The following is a 21107-nucleotide window of genomic DNA, read 5'->3' as shown; positions in this document are numbered from 1 at the left end:
ATCATCATTAGGTACTTAGCTCTTCAACATGATCATTTTCAGCTCAGCACCCTGTGCTAACTTTCTGTACAAGGGGATAAGAACTCTTCTTATGCAGGTTGCTTGAAACCTGCTTCTTGATCTAGCAAGTGTAAGAGAAAGTGTTCTTATAGTCTGCCTCTGTAGTCTCGTTCTGGAGTGTTCAGGTGGTGAAGAGTAGAAGTGAGAAGTGGTTTTCTCACTTGCTTTTATTAGTTTGAGTAGTCAAACCGTAGCTATTGCAGTAGAAGTATGAAGAGATTTAGCTCACCAAATAACTTCTGTAACTGACAGCTGGGAGGAAAAAGTTATGGGAAGTAGGAAAGGCAGTGTGTATGACTGAGGTCATATGCTTCCTGTGATTGCTCGAAAGTGGTGCAGTGTGTGTTTAAACATATAAGATGGTAGCTTAAATGCAGACAATGAAATGCCACAGAACTGTTACGATGCATTTGTATTGCATGTATAACAATGGAAATGTACTGTTTGCCTTGAATGTGTTTCAGATGCTAATTCTACAGAATTTGACCCAGACACAAAAAACCCTGTTGTAAGTACTGATTTATTTTTTTTTCTGCGTTAGTTTTGTGAACATGTATGTTTTGTTAAAAAGGGAGTTAGCTCTGTGTAAGACATATATATAACGTTGCATAGTAACACATGAAAAGGCATCTGTTATCCCTATTCAATATTGTTTAAAAGGGTATTTTCTTCTAATAGTGCCTTGCCTTCACCTGCTTAGTGTGTGATTTGTCTTAGCTTTATGTCTTGTAATTTTTCTAATAGTTTTCTTGCCTGTAGACTGATGCTGGGAGTAGACAATAATGATTAGATTGGCTTTCCTAGAGAATAATATATAAAGAGAAGCTGGAAGTGTAGCACAAAGCTATTATCAAAGTAGAAATTCATATAGAAAGAGAAGGATTGTATAAAAAGCTGTTGAAAAATTCTTGTGTTTCCTTTGTATAAACAGTATAAATAACCACTACACTCCTTCTCCCTTATGAATCTCACAGTCCTCCTTTTGAGAAAAATTTTAGTACTGTAGGTATGACAGGGCTGAATCTTACACCAGTGGTAGAATCTTTTTTTCTTTTTTTCCAGGTATCTCCTAGCTCAGGAGATTATAGTATTACAAGATCATAAGAGTAAAACTTAAAAGTGGTCAGTAAGATAGGGTTTTTAAAAAAATGAAAATAAATACAGGTGAAAAGTGAAGTAGCTTTTTAGTGTCAGATGTAAACATCTGTTCTAGTGATAACTTACAGAGATCTACTGTTCCTGTGTCAGTTCCCTTCAAAAGAGTTTTGTTGGGATTTGTAGGTAAAATTATATATATATATATAATTTTTTTTCCCATAGCTGCTTAGTCTGAAACAATGCAAGTAGGAGTTTTTAAAAGCACTTGGCCTTTTTTTTCTGAGGTTGTTTATATGCTATGTGTGTCATGTTTTAGAGTGTCTTGGTTTAAGCCCAGCTGGTAACTCGGAACCATGCAGTCGCTCGCTCGCTCCCCCCTTCTTCCTCCTCCTGCTCCTGGAGGGATGGGGAGGAAAATCAAAAGAATGTAACTCCCATGGGTTGAGATAAGAGCAGTCCAGTAACTAAGATATAACACAAACCACTACTGCTGCGATAAGTAATTTTAACGGAAATAACAAGGGGAGAGAATACAAGCGCTCACCACCCACGACTGATACCCAGCCCAACCTGAGCAGCGATCTGGGCCTTCCAGGTAACTCCCCCCCAGTTTATATACTGGGCATGATGTGCTGTGGTATGGAATACACCTTTGGCTGGTTTGGGTCAGGTCTGTCTCTGCTTCCTCCTGTCTCTGGTCCTGTCTCTGCTTCCTCCCAGCTTCCCCTCCTCCCTGGCAGAGCATGAGACTCACAAAGTTCTTGATTGGAGGGGCTTTTTAGAGCTAGTTTCATTTAACTTCTTGTCGTGGTTTAAAACTGTGGTGTGGAATACCTCTTTGGTCAGTTTGGGTCAGGTGTCCTGTCTCTGCTTCCTCCTGGCTTCACCTCCTCCCTGACAGAGTATGAGACTCACAAAGTCCTTGGTCAGAGTAAATGATTTAGCAACAACTAAAAACATTGGTGTTATCAGTGCTGTTCCCAGGCTGAAAGTCAAAACCACAGCACTGCACCAGCTACTAAGAAGGAGAAAAATGACTGCTACTGCTGAACCCAGGACACTTCTCATGACTGCATTTCAGATAGTCACCTCAGGTACCTTTTTGGGATACAGCTAGATAACTGGGGATTGAGTCCCCTTTTGGAACTGGTGGTTTCTCTACATTATTGTTAGGATTGTTCACAGCAGCTGGCTCTGATGCCAAGCTCCACACTTAGCTGAAGTCGGGAACGTGGATGCTTATCTGCTGCAGCCCTACTGTCAGTTTCTTCTGTTACGGAAATTGTAGTGTGTATTAGTACAATATATCTAGGACTAAATTTTTATTCCATAACTAATTAATGGAGTGATTTGTGATTTGCATTCAAGGGCAAGTAAGGTATATATGTTAAAGAGAACATTATTTGGACATAAAATTAAGAAAATAATGGCGTGAGTGCATGTGTCATGGAAAGTTAATGCAGTGTTTACAATCAAAGCAGTATGCTTGCAGTATGTATAACGGATATTCTTTTGTTCTGAGCTACATTAAGGTTCTGAAATTGGTTACTACCAGTCATATTTCAGCATTTTAATCTGATCTTTGACATCTCGGTTCTGGGCAAGGAACGGATGTAAATCATTCCAAAGGGGAAATTTGCTCTGTCAGTAGTTATAACTGCTAATAATCTGTCTTAACAGAGTCCATGTTGTGCTAAAATTTAGATTTTTAGTTTAGATATTCTATATAATCACAAGTTTAGATATTCTATATAATCACAAATCAATAAAAACAATCAGAAGAGAAGCAGGTTAGTGAAGCTTGTGAACTACTTAAGTGGTGTAGGTGTTTCATTATTCAAGAAAGTTAGTTCACTGTATTAGCACTGATAATATCTTGCAATGCCACTATGTTGTTCAGCTGAGGGCTAACTTAAGACAGAAGTTATATACTTTTCTTTTGGTTCCTGCTCTGTTGGAAACTGAAGTGGGGGAAGAAAGGCACTAGTAGTAGTAGTGGTAGTAGTTCTATTTGCTTTTATTTTTAAGAAAAAGGAAAAAAGACAAAGTTCAGATATGTAGGTTGGCAGGGGAGCTCAGGGACAGCCGTAAAATATGCAGCTACTTTTGCGTCTCTTAATTTGCTAAGCATTCAGATACTCTTAACCGTACTTAACCAAAGCTGATCGTTTTTTCTGAAGTATGTATAAAATATCTTGGTCTACTTTGCTTCCCTAATGTCTGTGTCAATCTGAACCTTTTTCATTAGAAATAAAAAGTTGGGAATGTAAAGTAACTATGTAACTCAGAATTAGGCTTCCAGAGGAAAAACAGGTGTCTGAAATAATGAAAAACATCACTGGTAGTTTAAATAACACAAGTTATTGTACCACAGAGGAGCATTGTGTGCGTTACTTAAAAGTTTTGAGGATCGTAGAAGTCTTTTATGTGGTAAGGCAATTATGATTTGTTTTGTTTTGAATAACACGCAACTGAAGGTAGAGAGTTGCCTGCAATGCTGAATATGTTTCACTGCAGCTGCTCATGTATTTCTACTGACTATCATTACAACAGTGTTGCTCAACCTGGGTTCTGCAAAAGCACCCATGAGTAACTTTATATAGGAAGGGAACCCTGTATAACCCTGTATAACCCTGTACTGCTTGTTTTGGGGAATATTGATATCAATTATATTGGCATGTAAATGCCTAAGTATCATGAAGTTAAGGTGTCAAACACCTTGGAAAAATAGTAGTCTCTGCATACAAAAATGGAAGCTAATGACTTAGTAGTGTAAACCAGACAAAATTGCATCTTTATAGTACTGTAGGGAATAAAAAAATCCTGAAGCTGAATATTTGTGTGATAAAAACTTAAAGGAAATGAGACCTAGAATTTTAATAAGCTACATTTAACAGATTAGAAGTTGATACTAGATTTTATTTAGGCTTAAACTAGAAATGTGAACTCGGAAGGGGGGAAAAAAATAAAAGGTCTCTGATATGGCAGTTACCTGTATTATCAGACCATACAATTTACACTACCAAAATACCACCTTAAGGTTTTGGCTTGAATTCCTGTTTAACACACATTTGATTTCAGTAGGAAAAATGAGGGAGGTGCATGAGCACTCATCACAGCCCATCAAGTTCTTGATCTCATCTTGGTTGATTATTTGCAGGTCACGTTCCCATTATATATAGTCTTAAGCTTTCTGCTTTACTTCCTAGCCTTCAAAATAATGGTAGGTAAATTGTTACTGTTCTTAGCAGGAAAATAGCTGTTCAGAAAAGTAATGCATTTGCTTGAGAGTAATGCTTAGTATGAATTTTCTGTTGCAAATGATAATTTTAAAATTAACTCCTTCAAAGGGAGACTGTATAGTCTGTAAACTGCTAATGAACTGGATTCACTGAATGGCAAAGGAATTATTTTTTTTGTTCCATTTCCCTTGTCTTCCTCAATTATTAAGCTTAGATTTTTTTTTGGATGAGACTTTTAAGTATGTTCTTTGTCAATTTTATTGTAACTGCATCTGACTGTTACAGGAAAATAAAAAGATGACTCTAGAAATAATTCCAATACACTTCTTTTATTTTTCCTCCATTAAAAAACCTCCAAATTTTAATTGTGATAGTTATTCTTCATGACCTATGCATCTTGTGTAGCATCATGAAACTTCAAAAATTTCACTGGGGAAAAAATGCATTTCCTAAAAACTCAAGAAATTGTGCAGAAATAGATTTTACCAGTAGATGACACTATTGTAACATGTTTGTTCCTTTATGTCCACTTTTCCTATTCAGGAAGTCAGTAACCTGATTGAATTAAAAAATTTCTGAGGTCGCCTAAAAGATGAAAGGAGTGTATGTCCCACTCCTGCAAAAGCACCTTTAAATTCTGTGATTTTACTTATGTGCCTAAAGTAGCTACTGTAGCTTAGTAAACAAATGTGTGTGGGGTATATTTAGTTTTGAAATTGGAGCTTGTTGTTCATTTAGAATATATTTTTTTTCATAAATCAGAAAAAGGTCATAAATATTATTTACTTCTCTTGCAAGAAACATAACACTTTTTAACAGCTGAGGGGTTTGTGTAAAAGAACAGCCCAGGAGCCTATTAGAACATTCATATCATGTTTAAATATCAGAATTTTTGAGGCTTCTATTTGTGCATCACTGGTGTGGAGTAAGTTATTCCTCATTTCATGGACGGGAAATTCAGGGATAAGAACCACTGTCATATGGGATCTTGAACATGCTTGATAGGCTTTGCAAGTAAGTTGAGCCTTTAAGTCCTTAAGTAACTCTGAGATCTCACTGGTTTATGAGGATAATGAATGATGTTGGTGTTAAAATTCAGTTAAAAATTCCAAGTTCTCCAGTAGGATTAGTGCCTAATCCACTGATTTACTTGTCTTCAAAAATTTTCATTATTCTTATCTATCTTCTTGTTCACTAATTTCCTCTTAAATAGTAATGGCCATGAGATGTGTGTGAAAATATGTCACAGGTACTCATGCAATGAAAAGGTTAAAACTGCACCAAATAAATGTAATGAATATTTTAATTGCAAAAGCAGTCAGTCAGTTCCTCTGTGTGTATACTTAATGTGTTCCCATTTACAAGAGTCATAACACAAACTAGTTATGTAAATATAATTTAAAATGAACACACAATGTTACAGACATCATACTTAACATTCTTATATTGTTATTGAAAATAAGTACTTTATGGTTTAAAATTTTTTACTGTTTTACTGTTTACACTATGCAAGTGTTGTTTTATGTGAATGATGAAACTGAACTGGGAGGAGTATTGGATAGTATATGCTAGGGGACACTGCTCAGATGGAATGACACATCTTTCCTTTTGTGTGTTTTAGAAACCATTTGATTTGAATTGCTCTAGAGGTCCAAACGATAGCTCAGGTAAAACAGGGTTTGGATTTGTTAAACACTTTTGCAAATGTAGTGTGAAATAGAAACAGTTCTGAAGTAATTGTGAGGCAGCTTAGCTGTAAAGGGTGGCTAGTAAGTGTGCAGGAGACACAGTACAAAACATAATTTGTTATACATCAGATCTTTATTCTGTATGTTTTAAAATCTTAACAAATCTGTGGGTTTAGGTGTACCTATAATGTACACATGTGCCAGGCTCTTCTCCCTCAAAGCAGTGGTGTTCATTCTTGCAGATGCCTTACTGTCCTGTACCAGTTATCTTTTTTATAAGCATCACAAACTCATCAAAGCTGATGCTTCCATCATTATTTTTGTCCAACGATTTAATTATATTATCAAGTGAGAATGAATCCTGTTTTATTAAAAAAAAAAAAACAAAACAAAAGAAAAAGAGAGAATGAAATAACTAGATTGCCACAACTATTTTCCTGTAAGGAATGTTGCCAAGAAGTGATGTAGTCATTAACAGTCAGTGTTACTTGAAGGTGTTGTACTTACCAGTTTTACTCGTTAAACTAGAAATACAGTGCCTGCTCTCCCCTCCCAGAAATGTTAACAAAGATATGGTAACCATTTAGAAATATCAAGTATTACTCGGGTTACTTCAGTCTTATGTGTAAATTTGGAATTTAGGAAACGGAGCAGGTAGAATAGCTGCAGCATGTACAGAGTCACCAATACAAAACGATTATGCATACTACTATTTCTTTGTTAGATACTCATTTGGGCCCTGCATACGCTGTTTAATGAAAGTAGTAATGCATTTTTAGGCTTTGGATCAGGACCTGAGAGTGTCTTTCCCTTCCCTTTTGCCCTCTTTACTAGGAATACTGTATTCACTGTTGAAAAATTCTTGCTAATGTGTTAAATCTAGTTCAGCTTATTAGTTCCTTTTATTTGTCATGTCTGGTAAGAGCACATCTCAAATCCTAATGCAGTGAGTGTTCTGGTAACATCCCTGATCAGGCTAGTTAAATAGTATAAAAACAGTTTTGATTTCTAATCTGAATTTAAAAAAGTTTTTGTTTCTTCATACTTTATGCCTATGCATATTTTGTAATGTCCTCTCCTGCTTTTATGTTGATTTATTATGGTGCCATGTATTTCTGCAAACAAAGTAGGTTCTTGAAAATACCTGATACCCAGACAGAAAGCAGCAGCATTGGTTTTTTGAGCTCTTCCATTTCTGCATATCTGAGAAAATGGGTATAGTGCTAACTTGTCTACAGCTAATATAAAACCCATTATATTTCTGAATTTGCCATCATATTTCCTATTAAATTTTGACAATTAATTTCTGACAGTTTTTAAGAGAAAAAACCCTTTGTGTTTTATTATTTTGGTGGGGTTTTGATTGTTTGTTTTAATTAGCCACTTCATATTAATGAAATTACTAAATTGAATTACTGTAGTTCTCAACGTACTGGATTTTTCTATTGAGGCGCAATTTTTTTCAGCCCTTTAGCAAAAATTGCTTTTTGTCAGCTATCCAAAACACAGTATTTAACAATTTGTCTAGGAAAAGAATCTAAATTGGGTCCTAATGCAGTTCAGGAAAGGTCTGGCAGAGAATATGTATGAAATCAGAACCTAGAATTTTTTTTAATTTATTTTTCTTTTTTTTTTTTTTTTTTAATTATTCCCCCTCTTCTCCACTCTCCCCGGAAAATGGGTATTTCTCTCTCTAGCTTGGTAGTGTCTCTTTTCTTTACATGGCTTCTTTCCGGAAGGGCAAACCTTCTTTTATTTGGTGGTGGTGGTAACTTAATCTAGATAAAAATTAGCTCATGTCTCTTCCTTTTAAATGTGTCCTACTGATGTACTTGGTTTATATATTTTTCTAGATATTTTCTAGATTCAGACTTATTACTTAGACTTAAAGCAAAAATATTTATAAGACTCAGATGCAATATTCTGTGTGCGATTTGGCTTGCATAAAAAAAAAATCCAAACAAAATGGCTTCTTAGATTTTTGCATTCATAGAGCTTTGTTATAAACTCCCTGCACAGATACCTGTTTGGAGCTGCTGTTCATTAATGTGAGTGGAGTTTTTTATAAGCCAAGCCTTAAGAATTGTTTATAGAGTCAGTGAAACCATTTGGGCACATAATCTGCCTTGCAGTGTCATTGCTTGTATTTCCTTTTTCCTATCCATTTCATAGGAAGCACAGTGAATATAATAATACATTATATAAAAATATATATGAATATAATAATATCATATAAGAGTGAAACTTACCTTCAGGTACTGTGCAAATTGATTCTGAAGTAGATTTTTCAGCCCACCGATGGACAGTGCACTGGTGCTACCCTCCATTAAAGCATACTGGGTAAAATACTTCAGAAGGTTATCATTGAGTAAATGTTCCATGTTTCTCAGATGTTGTCTTGAAGAACTGCAAACAAAGCAGACAGTAACAATCCTTGAAATGTATCTGAAATCCTGCTTGTTGTTACTAACCATGTGAAATGATTAATATTTAACCTAGCTGAAAAGAATTGGTTTTGGTTTTGTGTTTTTTGGTTTTGCTTTTGTTTTTTTGTTTTTGTTTTTTTGTTTTTTTTTCCCTCCCTCATACTGGATCAACTTTCTGAAGGCGAAAAAGAAAAACCAAAACCCAAAACAAAACAACAACAAAAGTTAGGTTCAAAGATTTGAAATACCAAATATGTTTAGGTTGTTCTTACCTGACTCAAAATCCAGAGCTTTCAAATGTATTCAGCAGAACTGAGAGGTTGGGGCAACCTTTATAGTTGCTTGCATGCTCCACCCTAATTATGAAACTAGCATTTGTCATTGAGTCAGTGCACTAGTTCTGTTGTCTTTTCAATAGTCAAAGGAGTAGGATACTTTAGTAGTAGAAATGAGTAATTTTTTTTTTTTTTATCTCTGGAATGGGTTGTCATGAGCATCCACTGCTGCACGTGACATAGATTTACTTGGTGTTCATAGGCCATCCTGGAGGGAGAGGTTTCCTCTCTTAGACTTGTGTATTTTACATTTGTGTACCACACACAAAGAAGCCTGAAAAAGGCTGCTATGGGGATATGTATAACATTTGTTATTGTAATGGACTTTTAGAAAATGGTAAATATGTTTGTTTTAAAAAGATCCAATTAAGTAAACATGAAGAAGCTACTTGCTCTTTGTGCGAGTTGATAATCACTGATGCCATAGCCACTTCTCCAAATTTTGTGCTGCTACCTAGCACAGGAAAGTATGAATTTCCTCTGGAATAAAATTTTGGTTGCTACTGTTAAGAATCAAAACAGTCTGTGATGTGAATGGAAAAGCACTGAAGTATTCTAAATGGGAAAGGTGAATCTAAGATCCTGAAAAACTGTTCCTTCTTGCAGTCATCTTCCTAACTGAGTAGTGTGTTCTTCAGGTTCTGAAATTGTGTTCTGTTGGTGGACTGTGGAGCGTTTTTGAGTGATATTCAGCCCGTGGTCAATGCTTCATGGCCCAACACTGCTGGTTTTGCAGCTGCTGAGATGCTGGTTCTGGCTGTGGTTTCTGCATGTGGTTTCTAATCTGCCTGATGTCTGCTGGTGTCTGGTTTTGATGCTTAGCTCCAGGCTCACTTAGTAGATCTTTTACCCTGTGCGTCACTTACTGTGAATCAGTCACCACTGTGTCACTTATAACCCTAAGCTAAGAGCTTTGGGGATCTGTAGGAGATAAATGGGTTGGAAAGTTTTTGGAACTGCAGGTATATGAGTCGAGGGTTCCATGACAGTTAAGTACGAGGTTTTCTGAGAAGACTAGGCAAGCTTTGCTAAGTGCATCATGTATATGTCGACATAAAGCTAGGAGTTGCTGCTGTTATCACTAGTGGCGTCTCTGATGCTGCCAAGGTATATGGTGATAGCAGTGCAAGCAAGCCTGGGAGTCCTGGTCTAGAATAAATGGTATGGGTTAGGGTAAGACCCATGCACCAAACCTGGGCCATGAACTCTAAGCTCATTCATGACAGATAATCTGAAGTTCCTTTTTCTTCCTCTTCTTTTCACAAACAAAATGAAAACTAAGTGTCCGTATCTTTCTCCTTGCATCCTGTTTTCCACTTCTAGTAGATGGTGAAATTTTAGTAGCAGTGTATGACTATGTGATCTGCTAAGGCTTTGGCTCCACATCTGCTAATTCTCCTTGCCTACAGGTCCTGTGTGTGGTAGCCTCACGATGTTTACTCCTCTATCCCTTTTGGGAGCAGTGTCAGAAAGCTGGTGTGCTGATGTGTGCTGTTGACATTTTAAGTGTTCAAATGACTTGTCTTTACTTGTACCGAAAGCACATCCCTGTCTTCAAGATGTGGTAGTAAGATGCTTAGTAGTATGGAAGAATTGCATTTCAAGGGATCACAACTCAAGGAATTCAGCCCATTAGCCTTACAGATTTGTTAAGGTTTTGTTAAAGAACACCACCTAATTGCAAAATAGCATAACCAGTTTTACTGAAACATCTTCCCATGGAAGTGAGACACCAATGTCTGGAAATGTCTGGAAATGTAGGTGACCTGCCTAAGAGTCGCACACAGAATGTGGGGATAAATCCAGTCTCTTCAGATCAGTTTTATTCACAAAGCACTGTAATCTCTTAAGAGGCAATCTGAATGAGAAACTGACAGAGTTGGGATTTGTAATTTCATCTCCTGACTCTTTGTCTTCTTCTCTCTCATTTAGACCACAGTGCCTTCCTCCAGTAATTTGTGTGGCATCTCTGAACACTGTATTGGAATCAGCAGCAGAACTTAGTTTGACAGGCCCCAGCACAGTCTTTGCCAGAAGACCCTTTTTAGAGCATAAGTGCTCTTCTATAATAGGTACAGTTTGTCCAGCACAACCCAGCAATGGCAGAATGATTATCAAGGTGTAAGAAATTCTGGTCGTTAGCCAAGAACTTGAACATAAGTAGGGGAAGTTAATACCTTGCTGTTGCCACTATTAGATGACTTGTAACTAGCAGGTAGCAGCATTTATCAATGCTGAAGAACAGCACTTGGTACCAAGCTTTGTGCAAGCTGCCTTGCAGTGTAGAAGTAGCAGTCCAGCTTTGGTTACAATGGATTGCTGCTCTTTCTTGGATGTATGAATATATGTCATTTCTGCAGTTTATGACATAATTCAATTAGGTTTGCCCTGGGCTAGAAAAGTCATGTTAGTAAGCACCATATCCTTTTAGAATTGACATTTTTATTGTAGCTTAGATACAAAGCCATTAGCAAAAAAAGAACTAAGTTGATGATGTTGTGTGAGTCTGTTTAGGGCTGCACATCACACCCATGTCCCTGTGATGATTGTGTGTTGTTTCAGTGATGGTGTCTGCAATAGTCACTCAAATTGGTTATTGCTGAGTATTACCCTAGTAAACTGGTTTGCTGGTGTATTTGGAGCAAACACACTGGAGAGTAAAACAATACAAGCTGCAGAAATGGCTGAAGTTTGGGCAGCACTGCTAGTGGTAGGAGGGGTGAAGCTTATGGCATCCTGGTCACGTGGTCTTCATGCACATCCTTCCTGCCACCATTGATGGCTAAATGGTATGTGAATCTATGCCCCTTGCTTACCTTAATGTGCTGGACTAAACTAGGTTGGTCTGCAACTGGATCTCTATGCCATTGACTGATACTGTTGGATGGGACAAGGCACCTTCCACAGGGGTGTGGCTGTCACCTGAGAGCAGCAACTATGTCTGTCATCCTGTTTAATCCTTTGGTGATAGGTTAACACCCTAACCCTCCAGTATTTTTCCATCTTCTCCAGTGTATTTTATAGTAGCAGTACTACTGTTACTTGTGTGTGAGCACAACTAAGTCAAAGCTAGTTGAGGAATTTAGGTAGATTTAGATTAGATAGTAGGAAGACATTTACTGTGAGGGTTGTAAGACACAGGAACAGGTTGCCCAGAAAAGCTGTGGCTGCCCCATCCCTGAAGTGTTCAAGGCCAGGTTGGGTGGGGCTTTGATGAACCTGGCCTAGTGGAAGGTGTCCTTGCCCATGGCAGGGGAGTTGGAACAAGATGGTCTTTATGGTCCCTTCCAACACAAACCGTTCTATGATTCTATGTTAATCTCTGTGAAGTTTATGTTACAGCCTGACTGCAGTATAGAAATGTCTACTGTCAAGATGAAGTTTTGCTATAATTGAAAAAACGTATTTGTCGATGTTGTGCATTTGTAAAGAAAGGGCAGGAGGTGATTTTGTGCTTATTATTCACCTACTTCTACTGGTATGCTGCTTGTGCATCATATCTAGCTTCTAGACATCAGCCACTAGATCAAGGCCCTTTGTTAGCTTTGGTTACTTTCTGGAGTGGAATCTGGAGTGGAAGTGGAGAAAGATGGTGGGACAATTTAAGTAAATTGGACTGGATTAGGGGTTCTGTGGAACATACAATTCCTTATCTGATTTGCAAAAGAATCTTACATGGGTCTCAAATAATTTTGATTTGTTACAAGGAAGCAGAGCAGCATTTGTATAGTACTAATGCTATCATAAAGAACATACATGTATCTATGCCTGTTGTAAAATACTAATGCCCACACTGAAGTTAAATATGGGACATGTACAATATTAGATTAGTAGGAATAATTTTTTTTAAAATACTTGTACTGCAGTAATTAGCAAATAATGAAAGGAAGGCCATGGAGATGCAGATGTCTTCTGCTGCCACTGTAAGGGTTTTGATGAGTTCTGCAGAGAATTGGGCCTGCAATTGCAGGCATCTTCAGACTTCAACTTTCCAGTGTTGCCAGTGCCATGGGTTCTAACTGTTGGGCTAGGAGGAGACAAAGGGCAGATGGAGAGAAAGAATATCCGGTTAACAAATTTTCTGAGAAAGATCAAATAATTATGGCTGAGAAATTCAGCAAACCACACTACAGCCATTATAGGGAACCTGGCATTGCTCTGAGGTATGGAACTGTTAGATGGAAGTTGAAGACTAGTTGTAAAATCCTTTATGTGTCATAAGTGATGCATTACTTATGTTAAAAATGCCATTGTTTGTAAAAGCTCCAGTGGTGATGTATGAAAGGGTTGTCTCATCTCACAAATTAAACTTGAACTATATGGCTTATCCTGACAAGAGTTTCTTCCAGGCCCTCCCTTGTGACATATACCTTAATGAGAGGTTGAAGGTGTCTTTCTAAACAGGACTGGGCGTGCCTGCTACAGGGATGAATGATTTAATATGATGCGTTGTTTGTAGTCATCTTTAAATTTGTGATGTGTTATTCATCGTAGCTGTATGTGTCAGCTTTTGCTGTCATGTACACATCTGGCAGACAAACGTCATTGAAACTCCTTGTGATACAGACATTTTGTGTTACACGAGACAGTTTTGAGGGAGAATGTGTTTCAAGAGAGGTTTTATCCTTCCATTTTCTGAAAATGAAATCAATGAGGAGAGATAGAATCTAGTTCTGTAGTTTGTTCTCAAAGCATTGTTGCTGTTCTCAACAATGCAGACCTGATGGACTGTTAAAAAGAGCTCTAGAGGTGCATGTAATAAACCACATGGGCACAGAATGTAGGTGTTGCTCAGCACTGAGATGCCTAAATCCTTAAGTGTGAACATAGAATCATAGAATAGTTAGGGTTGGAAAGGACCTTAAGATCATCAAGTTCCAATCCCCCTGCCATGGGCAGGGACACCTCACACTAAACCATATCACTCAAGGCCTTGTCCAACCTGGTCTTGAGCACCGCCAGGGATGAAGCATTCACAACTTCCCTGGGCAACCCATTCCAGTGCCTCACCACCCTAACAGGAAAGAATTTCCTTCTTATATCCAACCTAAACTTCCCCTGTTTAAGTTTTAACCCGTTACCCCTTGTCCTATCACTACAGTCCCTAATGAAGAGTCCCTCCCCAGCATACTAGTAAGAAACTCCTTTGCTCAGTTTTTTTCCTGCCTGGAAGTAACTATAGTGTGTTGTCATGCAAGTCCAGGACTACTGTTTGTCAATGTGATAATCCTACTTGTGAGTCAGAAATGACACATGTGGTTGTCTCAGTCCTGTAAGAGCCTGATCCATTATGTATTCTTACAATTAATTTATTTAATATGATTTGATAGAAAAAGGGCCTAATATAATGCAGGTTAGTGATGCTTTCTTTTAAAGCATGACTACAACTTGGGATGATATGGTGATGTGATAGGATACTCTTGGTTCTCTTTGTGTGCATGTGGAGAAGATGGGGAATCTTGAGTTCTGGCTTCTCTGTCTAAAACAATTTTGCCTTTTACCTTAAACAGCAGGAGCTGGGAGAATGAGTATTCTGAATTTCTGACCACACGGACCATCATGCAGTCTTGCATGGATGTCTTTGTACATTGGGTAGGCACAGTGGGTCCTCAGGACTGTTACAGTGCTTAAGCCCTTTTTATTAGAATTGTGCTGCAACAACCCTCTAGGTCACTGTGACCCTGTTGCAGCTGGGCTGGCCTTGCTGCTGAGGCAGAAGGAAATCATTGAGACAGTGCCACAATACTGAGTAAAAGTGTTTGTGCTAGTTAATGACCACTTGCTTTCCTCTAGGAACAGGTAAGTTTGGGGAAAACAGCAGCAGCATCCCTGAGAGGTGCTCTTAAGGGAGGAAGAATTGGAGGTCATTTTGCAAGGCTTCTTTGATAGCAACCTCTGAATCTCTCTGTTCAATTTCTTCACCTTCAGCACTCTGTAGAAACACCTAGATCAGCCTTGCTGGCCTGATCAGACTCAGCAGCACAAAATGCAGAGGCAGAAAATTAAATAGAATAGTGGTAAGAACCTTGAAACTCTCTGTTTTGATTCAAAGATGCCTATATGCACTGGTTGAGCTCAAGTAATTGCTCACTCTCCTGTAAGTGTGCCATGCCATACCATGTAAAATCAGATTATTAGTAATATTCTGGGATATGTTTAATTATCAATGTGAAACGTAACAAATGATATTACCAAGTAACGGCTTTACCTTTGGCATACAAAGCCCTCATCTGCTAGCACTTTAATGTGTTGTAGATATAACAGATACTTGCTAAATTATTTCCAAAGGAAGACTGTCAAAATTATACTCTTGGAAATAATGAAAATGTATATATAAAAAGAGTTTGTAATTATTGCATCGTGGCCTAAAAGGTAATATAGATCTAATTAGCTGTGGCTTCCATTAAGATAATCATTTGGCTTGGCTAATTACAGAGAGCTTACATAGGGATGAGAGATGTAACTTGCCATGAAACATTGGTCTTCACTGATGAAAAGGAAGCCCAGCAGTTGGCCAGGAGCCTGGGAAAAGCACTAAAGCCTCAGTATTGCTCAATCTGTAAACTGAAAAATTAATTTTGACAAATCACAGTAGACATGCTATGTCTGCAGACAGCACAGATTGGCAACTCATTGTTTTATTGCACAGCTTATCTTTGTGCAAAACTTCATCTTGTGGCAGAAAAATATTTTGAATTTTCTGAGAATAATCCATTTTACGTCAAGATAATTAGAGTTCTTGCAAGGTTTCTGTTGTCTTGCTGATTCTCTTACTGTGAATGTGGAATTGTTAAGTGATGGTATAAAGAAAATATACGAATTCTGTAACAGAATTCATATGGACGGGGGAAAGATATGTATTTTGGAATAAACTACCATTTTGAAATTCAGTATCATTAGCACCATTATGTAGTGAATAGCACTGTTTTACCCAACTTAACTACTTCTTACATGTGTTTTCTGAGCTGAAACCTTAGTGACAAAACACGTTCAACTGTCTCTGTCTTCCTGGGGGTGTTACAGAGCCAGTACTTAAGTGAACAACTGAAAAATTGTCAGTTCTTTTGTCAGTGAATTTATGTAGTTTCTTCTTCATTCCACCATGCCCTTGCAAGCTCAGCAAAACCTGAAGTTCAAGTGACAAGTAGCTTTGGGAGGACCTTTATTTGAGATAATGAATTAAAAGGGAAGAACCCTGCTTTCCCTGTAAAACACAGATTGAACTGTTGAAATGTATTTGTGAACTAAGCACCCTTATGGTTCTATCACATGTAGGCAATGAATTTAGTTTTTCCAGTGATTTTTATGGTATCACCTTAAGAAAAGCGCATAGTGTCATGCTACAGCTCCATCTACACCAAAGGCCCTAGAATACCTCTTGGTCAACATCAGAGGGGTCTTCTCAGTGGGGGGATCTTACAGTAGGCATCTTCTACCAACCTCCAAAGCAAGATGATAAGGCCAACAAAGCAAGCTTTGGGTCACCTTAGCAAGCTTTGGGGCAGTGGAACCTGGTTCTTATGGGTAACTCCAACTGCCCAGGCATTTGTTGGAAGAAAAACACAGCAGCCCACGTCATCCATCAAGTTCCTGGAATACGTACAGGACTGCTTCCCTCAGACAAATGTTAGATGTGCCAACCAGGAATGAGGCACTGCTGGACTTGCTACTCATAAAGCAAGAAAACGTGCTTTGTAATATCTCAGTTAGTGATAACCTTGGCTGCAGTGATCAGAATATTGTGGAGTTTGGGATCTGGCTGAGCACGCTGAAGGTTAGCACTAAGATAAAGGCTTTGGATTTCAGAAGAGCAAACTTCAGCTCACTCAGAGCTCAGCTGGGGGGGACTCCATGAGAAACTTCTGTGGAGCATAAAGGAGCTAGCGAGTACTGGGAGATATTCAGGATCACTCTCCTGGAAGCACAAAATGAATTCATCCACTTTAAAGCTAAGGGAAGTAGGTGGAGTAAGAAACCCCTTGGCTCAACTGCTAGCTTCTGAGCCTGCTCAAAACCAAGAGAGAAGTGTACAAGAGAACTATAAGGGCATTGCAGGGTATGCCCAGTTGCAGTTAGAAAAGCTAAAGCTCAGCTTAAATTGAAATTGGGCAGAGATGTCAAAAACTACAAGAAAAGGTTCTTCAGGTACTTAAAGAACAAGCAGAAACAGGAGGAAAATACTGGCCCATGTTAAGCAGAAAAGGTGAATTAGTCACCTGCAATGCTGAAAAGGCAAAGATTCTCAATACTTTATTCAGCTCTGTCTTTACCAGCTCTGCTGGGCCCCAGGGCTGGGAAACAAAATTCAAAGTTGGTGCAAACACAGACCCACCTTCAATGAAGGAAGAGTTGGTATGTGAACTGTTGCAGAAGCTTGACACCTACAAATAGATGGGCCCCAGTGATACCCACACAAAGTTCCTAAGAGAGATGGCTGACATTATTGTGAGGTTGCTCTCCATAATATCTTTTATGTTCTGGAGACTGGGCAATGTCCCAGAAAACTGGAAGAAGGCTAATGCTACCCCCATCTACAAGAAGGGCTGAAAGGGACATCCAGTTTTACTTCAGTCCCTCGGAAAGTGGTGGAATGAGCCTGCTAGGGGCTATCACAATTCAAATGAAGCACATGTGTGGGAGAAGCCAGCATTAACCCACCAGGGGCAAATTGTGCTTGGCAAACCTGATCAGCTTCTGTGATGCAGTGACCTGCTTGCCCCCAAAAACCACCCATGCAAACAACCTTCCAGAAATTGTGTATATATAAAAAAACATAAAACCACAAACACCAAAACAACAAAAAAGCGCCCCAACCCCACAACATTTTAAAGAATGAAATGGATTACCTGTAAGCTACAGTTCATATATTTAAAACTATATGAAATCACCTCCAATATTATGAATGTCATCTCCATAGAAGTTTCTCCTACCTGGATAACTGACCACGTTACACTAAGACACTGGCTTTGTTAGATGCTCACCTAGGAATGTATGAGTTTCAGTATCATTAGCTGCCTTGTTTTTAAAGTGTAGGAACAAGATTAGGTGTCACAGAGGTTGTGGTTCTGCTATGTTAAACAAATTGCTTAATCTGCTTTGTTTTTCTCATACCAAGTGGAGGTAATGAAACACTTGCCTTTCCAAAATGGCTTGATGTCTGTATTATGGTTTAACCTAAGCTGGCAACTAAGTACCTTGCAGCTGCTCACTCACTCCCCAGTGGAATGGGAAGGAGAACTGGAAAAAATGGAAAAATCTCTGGGTTGAGATAAGAACAGTTTAATAATTGAAATAAAAGTAAAATATAATACAATAATAATGATAATATGAAATAAAGAGACAGAAAGAGGAAAGAATAAACCTCACCCCTGAGAAATGCACAATGCAATTGCTCACTACCCACTGACCAATATACAGCCAATCCCAGAGCAGTGGTCAGTGGTTCCTGGCCAACTTGCCCGAATTTATATACTGGGCATGATGTGCTGTGGTGTAGGATACCCCTTTGGCTAGTTTGGGTCATGTGTCCTGTCTCTGCTCCATCCCGGCTTCTCATGCCCCTCCTCACTTTCAGAGCATGAGAGACTAAAAAGTCCTTGATCAGGGTGCTATTGAGCAACAACTAAAACATTGATGTATTATCAGCATTGTTCTCAGACTAAAGCCATAATACAGCACTGTACCAACTACTAGAAATTAAAATTAACTCTGTCCCAGCTGAAAGCAGGGCAACCTTTAAATAAAAGGTCTGTGCTGCAGCTGAGGACTTCCACTCTTTTTGTAAGAGCCCTGAAGACATCTAGGAGTGAGAATGGAAATTGAATGTGTGCCTAAGAGTAGGTGGGGAAGAAAAACAGGAGGAATTCAAATCGGTTGCATAATTGGGTTGGAAGGGTGTACTTAATGAGATTTAAGTGGTCTGTTCATTATGTTCTGAATTATGTGGTTTTAATTGAACATAAAAGCAATTAGCCAAAGTTTTATTTTTAACAAATGTTCTGGCTCCCTATTAATACAAAGATTCCCCCCAGATTAAGACTTATTTCTTAAATGAGGTTTTCTGTATTTTTAATTTTATATTTGTCTTCCATCCTTGATTTACGTGTGATGAAGCTACAGGTTGGGCAGAGAAGAGATTCAGAGCAGCCCTGCAGAGAAGGACTTGGGGGTGTTGGTTGATAAGAAAATGAATGTGAGCCGGCTTCAGTGTGTGTGTGCAGCCCAGAAAGCCAACCGTATCCTGGGCTGCATCAAAAGGAGCGTGACCAGCAGGTCGAAGGAGCTGATCCTGCCCCTCTACTCTGCTCTTGGGAGACCTCACCTGGAGTATTGTGTGCAGTTCTGGTGTCCTCAACATAAAAAGGACATGGAACTGTTGGAACAAGTCCAGAGGAGGGCCACAAGGATGATCAGGGGACTGGAGCACCTCCCGTATGAAGACAGGCTGAGGAAGTTGGGGCTGTTCAGCCTGGAGAAGAGAAGGCTGCGTGGAGACCTCAGCAGCCTTTCAGTATCTGAAGGGGGGCTACAGGGGTGCTGGGGAGGGGCTCTTCATTAGGGACTGTAGTGACAGAACAAGGAGTAATGGGTTAAAACTTAAACAGGGGAAGTTTAGATTGGATATAAGGAAGAAATTTTTTACTGTGAGGGTTGTGAGGCACTGGAATGGGTTGCCCAGGGAAGTTGTGAATGCTCCATCCCTGGTGGTGTTCAAGGCTAGGTTGGGTAGAGCCTTGGGTGAGATGGTTTAGTGTGAGGTGTCTCTGCCCATGGCAGGGGGGTTGGAACTAGATGATCTTAAGGTCCTTTCCAACCCTAACTATTGTATGATTCTGTATGATTGTATGATAATATTCTGTACTGTGAAGTTAGAAACTGAACAACAGAACTCCATTTGAAATGGATTCTACAGTTACTCACTGTAGATTTTAACTAAAAATTCTTTCTCATGTTTTGTGACTTTTTTCTGCCATTGGAAACAAACTATTAGGTAAAAGATAAAATGACTTCTGTATGGGCACCGTTAAATAACTGATTACTTTGTGAGGTTGTAGGTGTTCTGTGTTGCTTTGTATGAGAACTAGCTGCATAGCTCTGTGATACTGTGCCTGTTGGTGACACAGCCTAGAACTTTTGCTGTGTGGCAATTTCTTTTGCTGGTTGCATGGTAAACATTTGTAGCATTTGAGTGCATCACTGCATTATCTGTTGAATTGATCTGTGCCTGGCCACCCCCGCTTTTCACAGAGGATGTCTGAATTATACTGGGTGTGTTCATCTGATGTCATGCTAATGAAATACTTGATTTGTGGTAGCATAAAGGTGACATTACTCTTTAAATGCTACTTTCTTAGAAACAATACTGGTAAAATATTTTCTGTAGGCTATCACTATATTGTTGCTAAATAAGAAATGATCTGAAGATTCATTTATCCTCCTCTGGCCTTTTTCATGATGATTCTCCACTTGCACGCGCATATCTTCTCTGCTCCTCTCTTCTTACTTCCTCCCACATATCTCTAGCTGGTTATATTTCAAAAATGCATGTACCATATTTACCTTTAAAATGAGTATGTAGATTTGCAGTTCTGGTTTTATGATCCATTAGCAAACAAGAACTGCACACATATGTCTCTACTGTCACCTTAACTCTGGATCCTGTAGTTGAATACAAGCATCCTGGTGATGCTCACTGGTGTCTTGCTGGGGAAAGAAGTGATTAACATTTGAGCTCTGGCAACATAGCATGGATGCAACTGGTTAAGCCACTTGTCTTCTAAACAGTTTGAACTTGAGCCTGATACTTATATAAACACAATTAAGGAAAGCAAATTCTAGAGAAGTCATGTCACTTTATGTTGAAGACGATAGTGTTAGTGTGCTAGAAGGACGATTGCAAGGACTTCAGAATTAAGTTATGATTTGGACAGTGATGTTTAGCAGACTTTTGGAGGAGGCAGGACAAAGTGAGGAAAGAAGGAGCCTGCTCAGAAGGAAGACATTGTGGTTCCTGCTTGAAACAAAAATTATTTGGATTGTAGGTCATAAGTCTTCTACCAGAATTAAGATTCTTCCAGGCAAGATGATCTTCGGCTAGCTGAAGCTTTTCTGACTGGAAGCAGAAAACTATTATAAATGTATTGTAAAGCATGTGACTCAGAGCATCCCTGAAATGACTGACAGTGATAATTAAGGTAATTAATCTCTGCTATAATATTAATATGTATTATTACTTTTGGTTTTCTGAAGCATAAAAGA

The 21107-nt window shown here is 38.7% G+C and overlaps 1 protein-coding gene across 7 annotated transcripts in view; it reads left to right on the top strand.

The window, feature by feature from the left end:
- The window catches only part of CTPS2 (CTP synthase 2), a 66931-nt gene that overhangs the window by 18734 nt on the left and 27090 nt on the right, over window positions 1–21107 (top strand). For all 7 annotated transcript variants that reach the window (XM_061453179.1, XM_061453176.1, XM_061453177.1 and 4 more), the window contains exon 13: window positions 525–568. In XM_061453179.1, coding sequence (XP_061309163.1) covers window positions 525–568 — 44 coding nt within the window. The remainder of the gene's footprint in view (window positions 1–524; window positions 569–21107) is intronic.

Source organism: Pezoporus flaviventris, unplaced genomic scaffold (genome assembly GCF_033815535.1).
Source record: "Pezoporus flaviventris isolate CSIRO_AGI_PZ_B2104156 unplaced genomic scaffold, CSIRO_AGI_Pfla_v1 ptg000015l, whole genome shotgun sequence".
NCBI lineage: Eukaryota > Metazoa > Chordata > Aves > Psittaciformes > Psittacidae > Pezoporus > Pezoporus flaviventris.
Note: the sequence above shows the minus strand (reverse complement) of the source record. Positions and strands in the feature narration are given on the sequence as shown.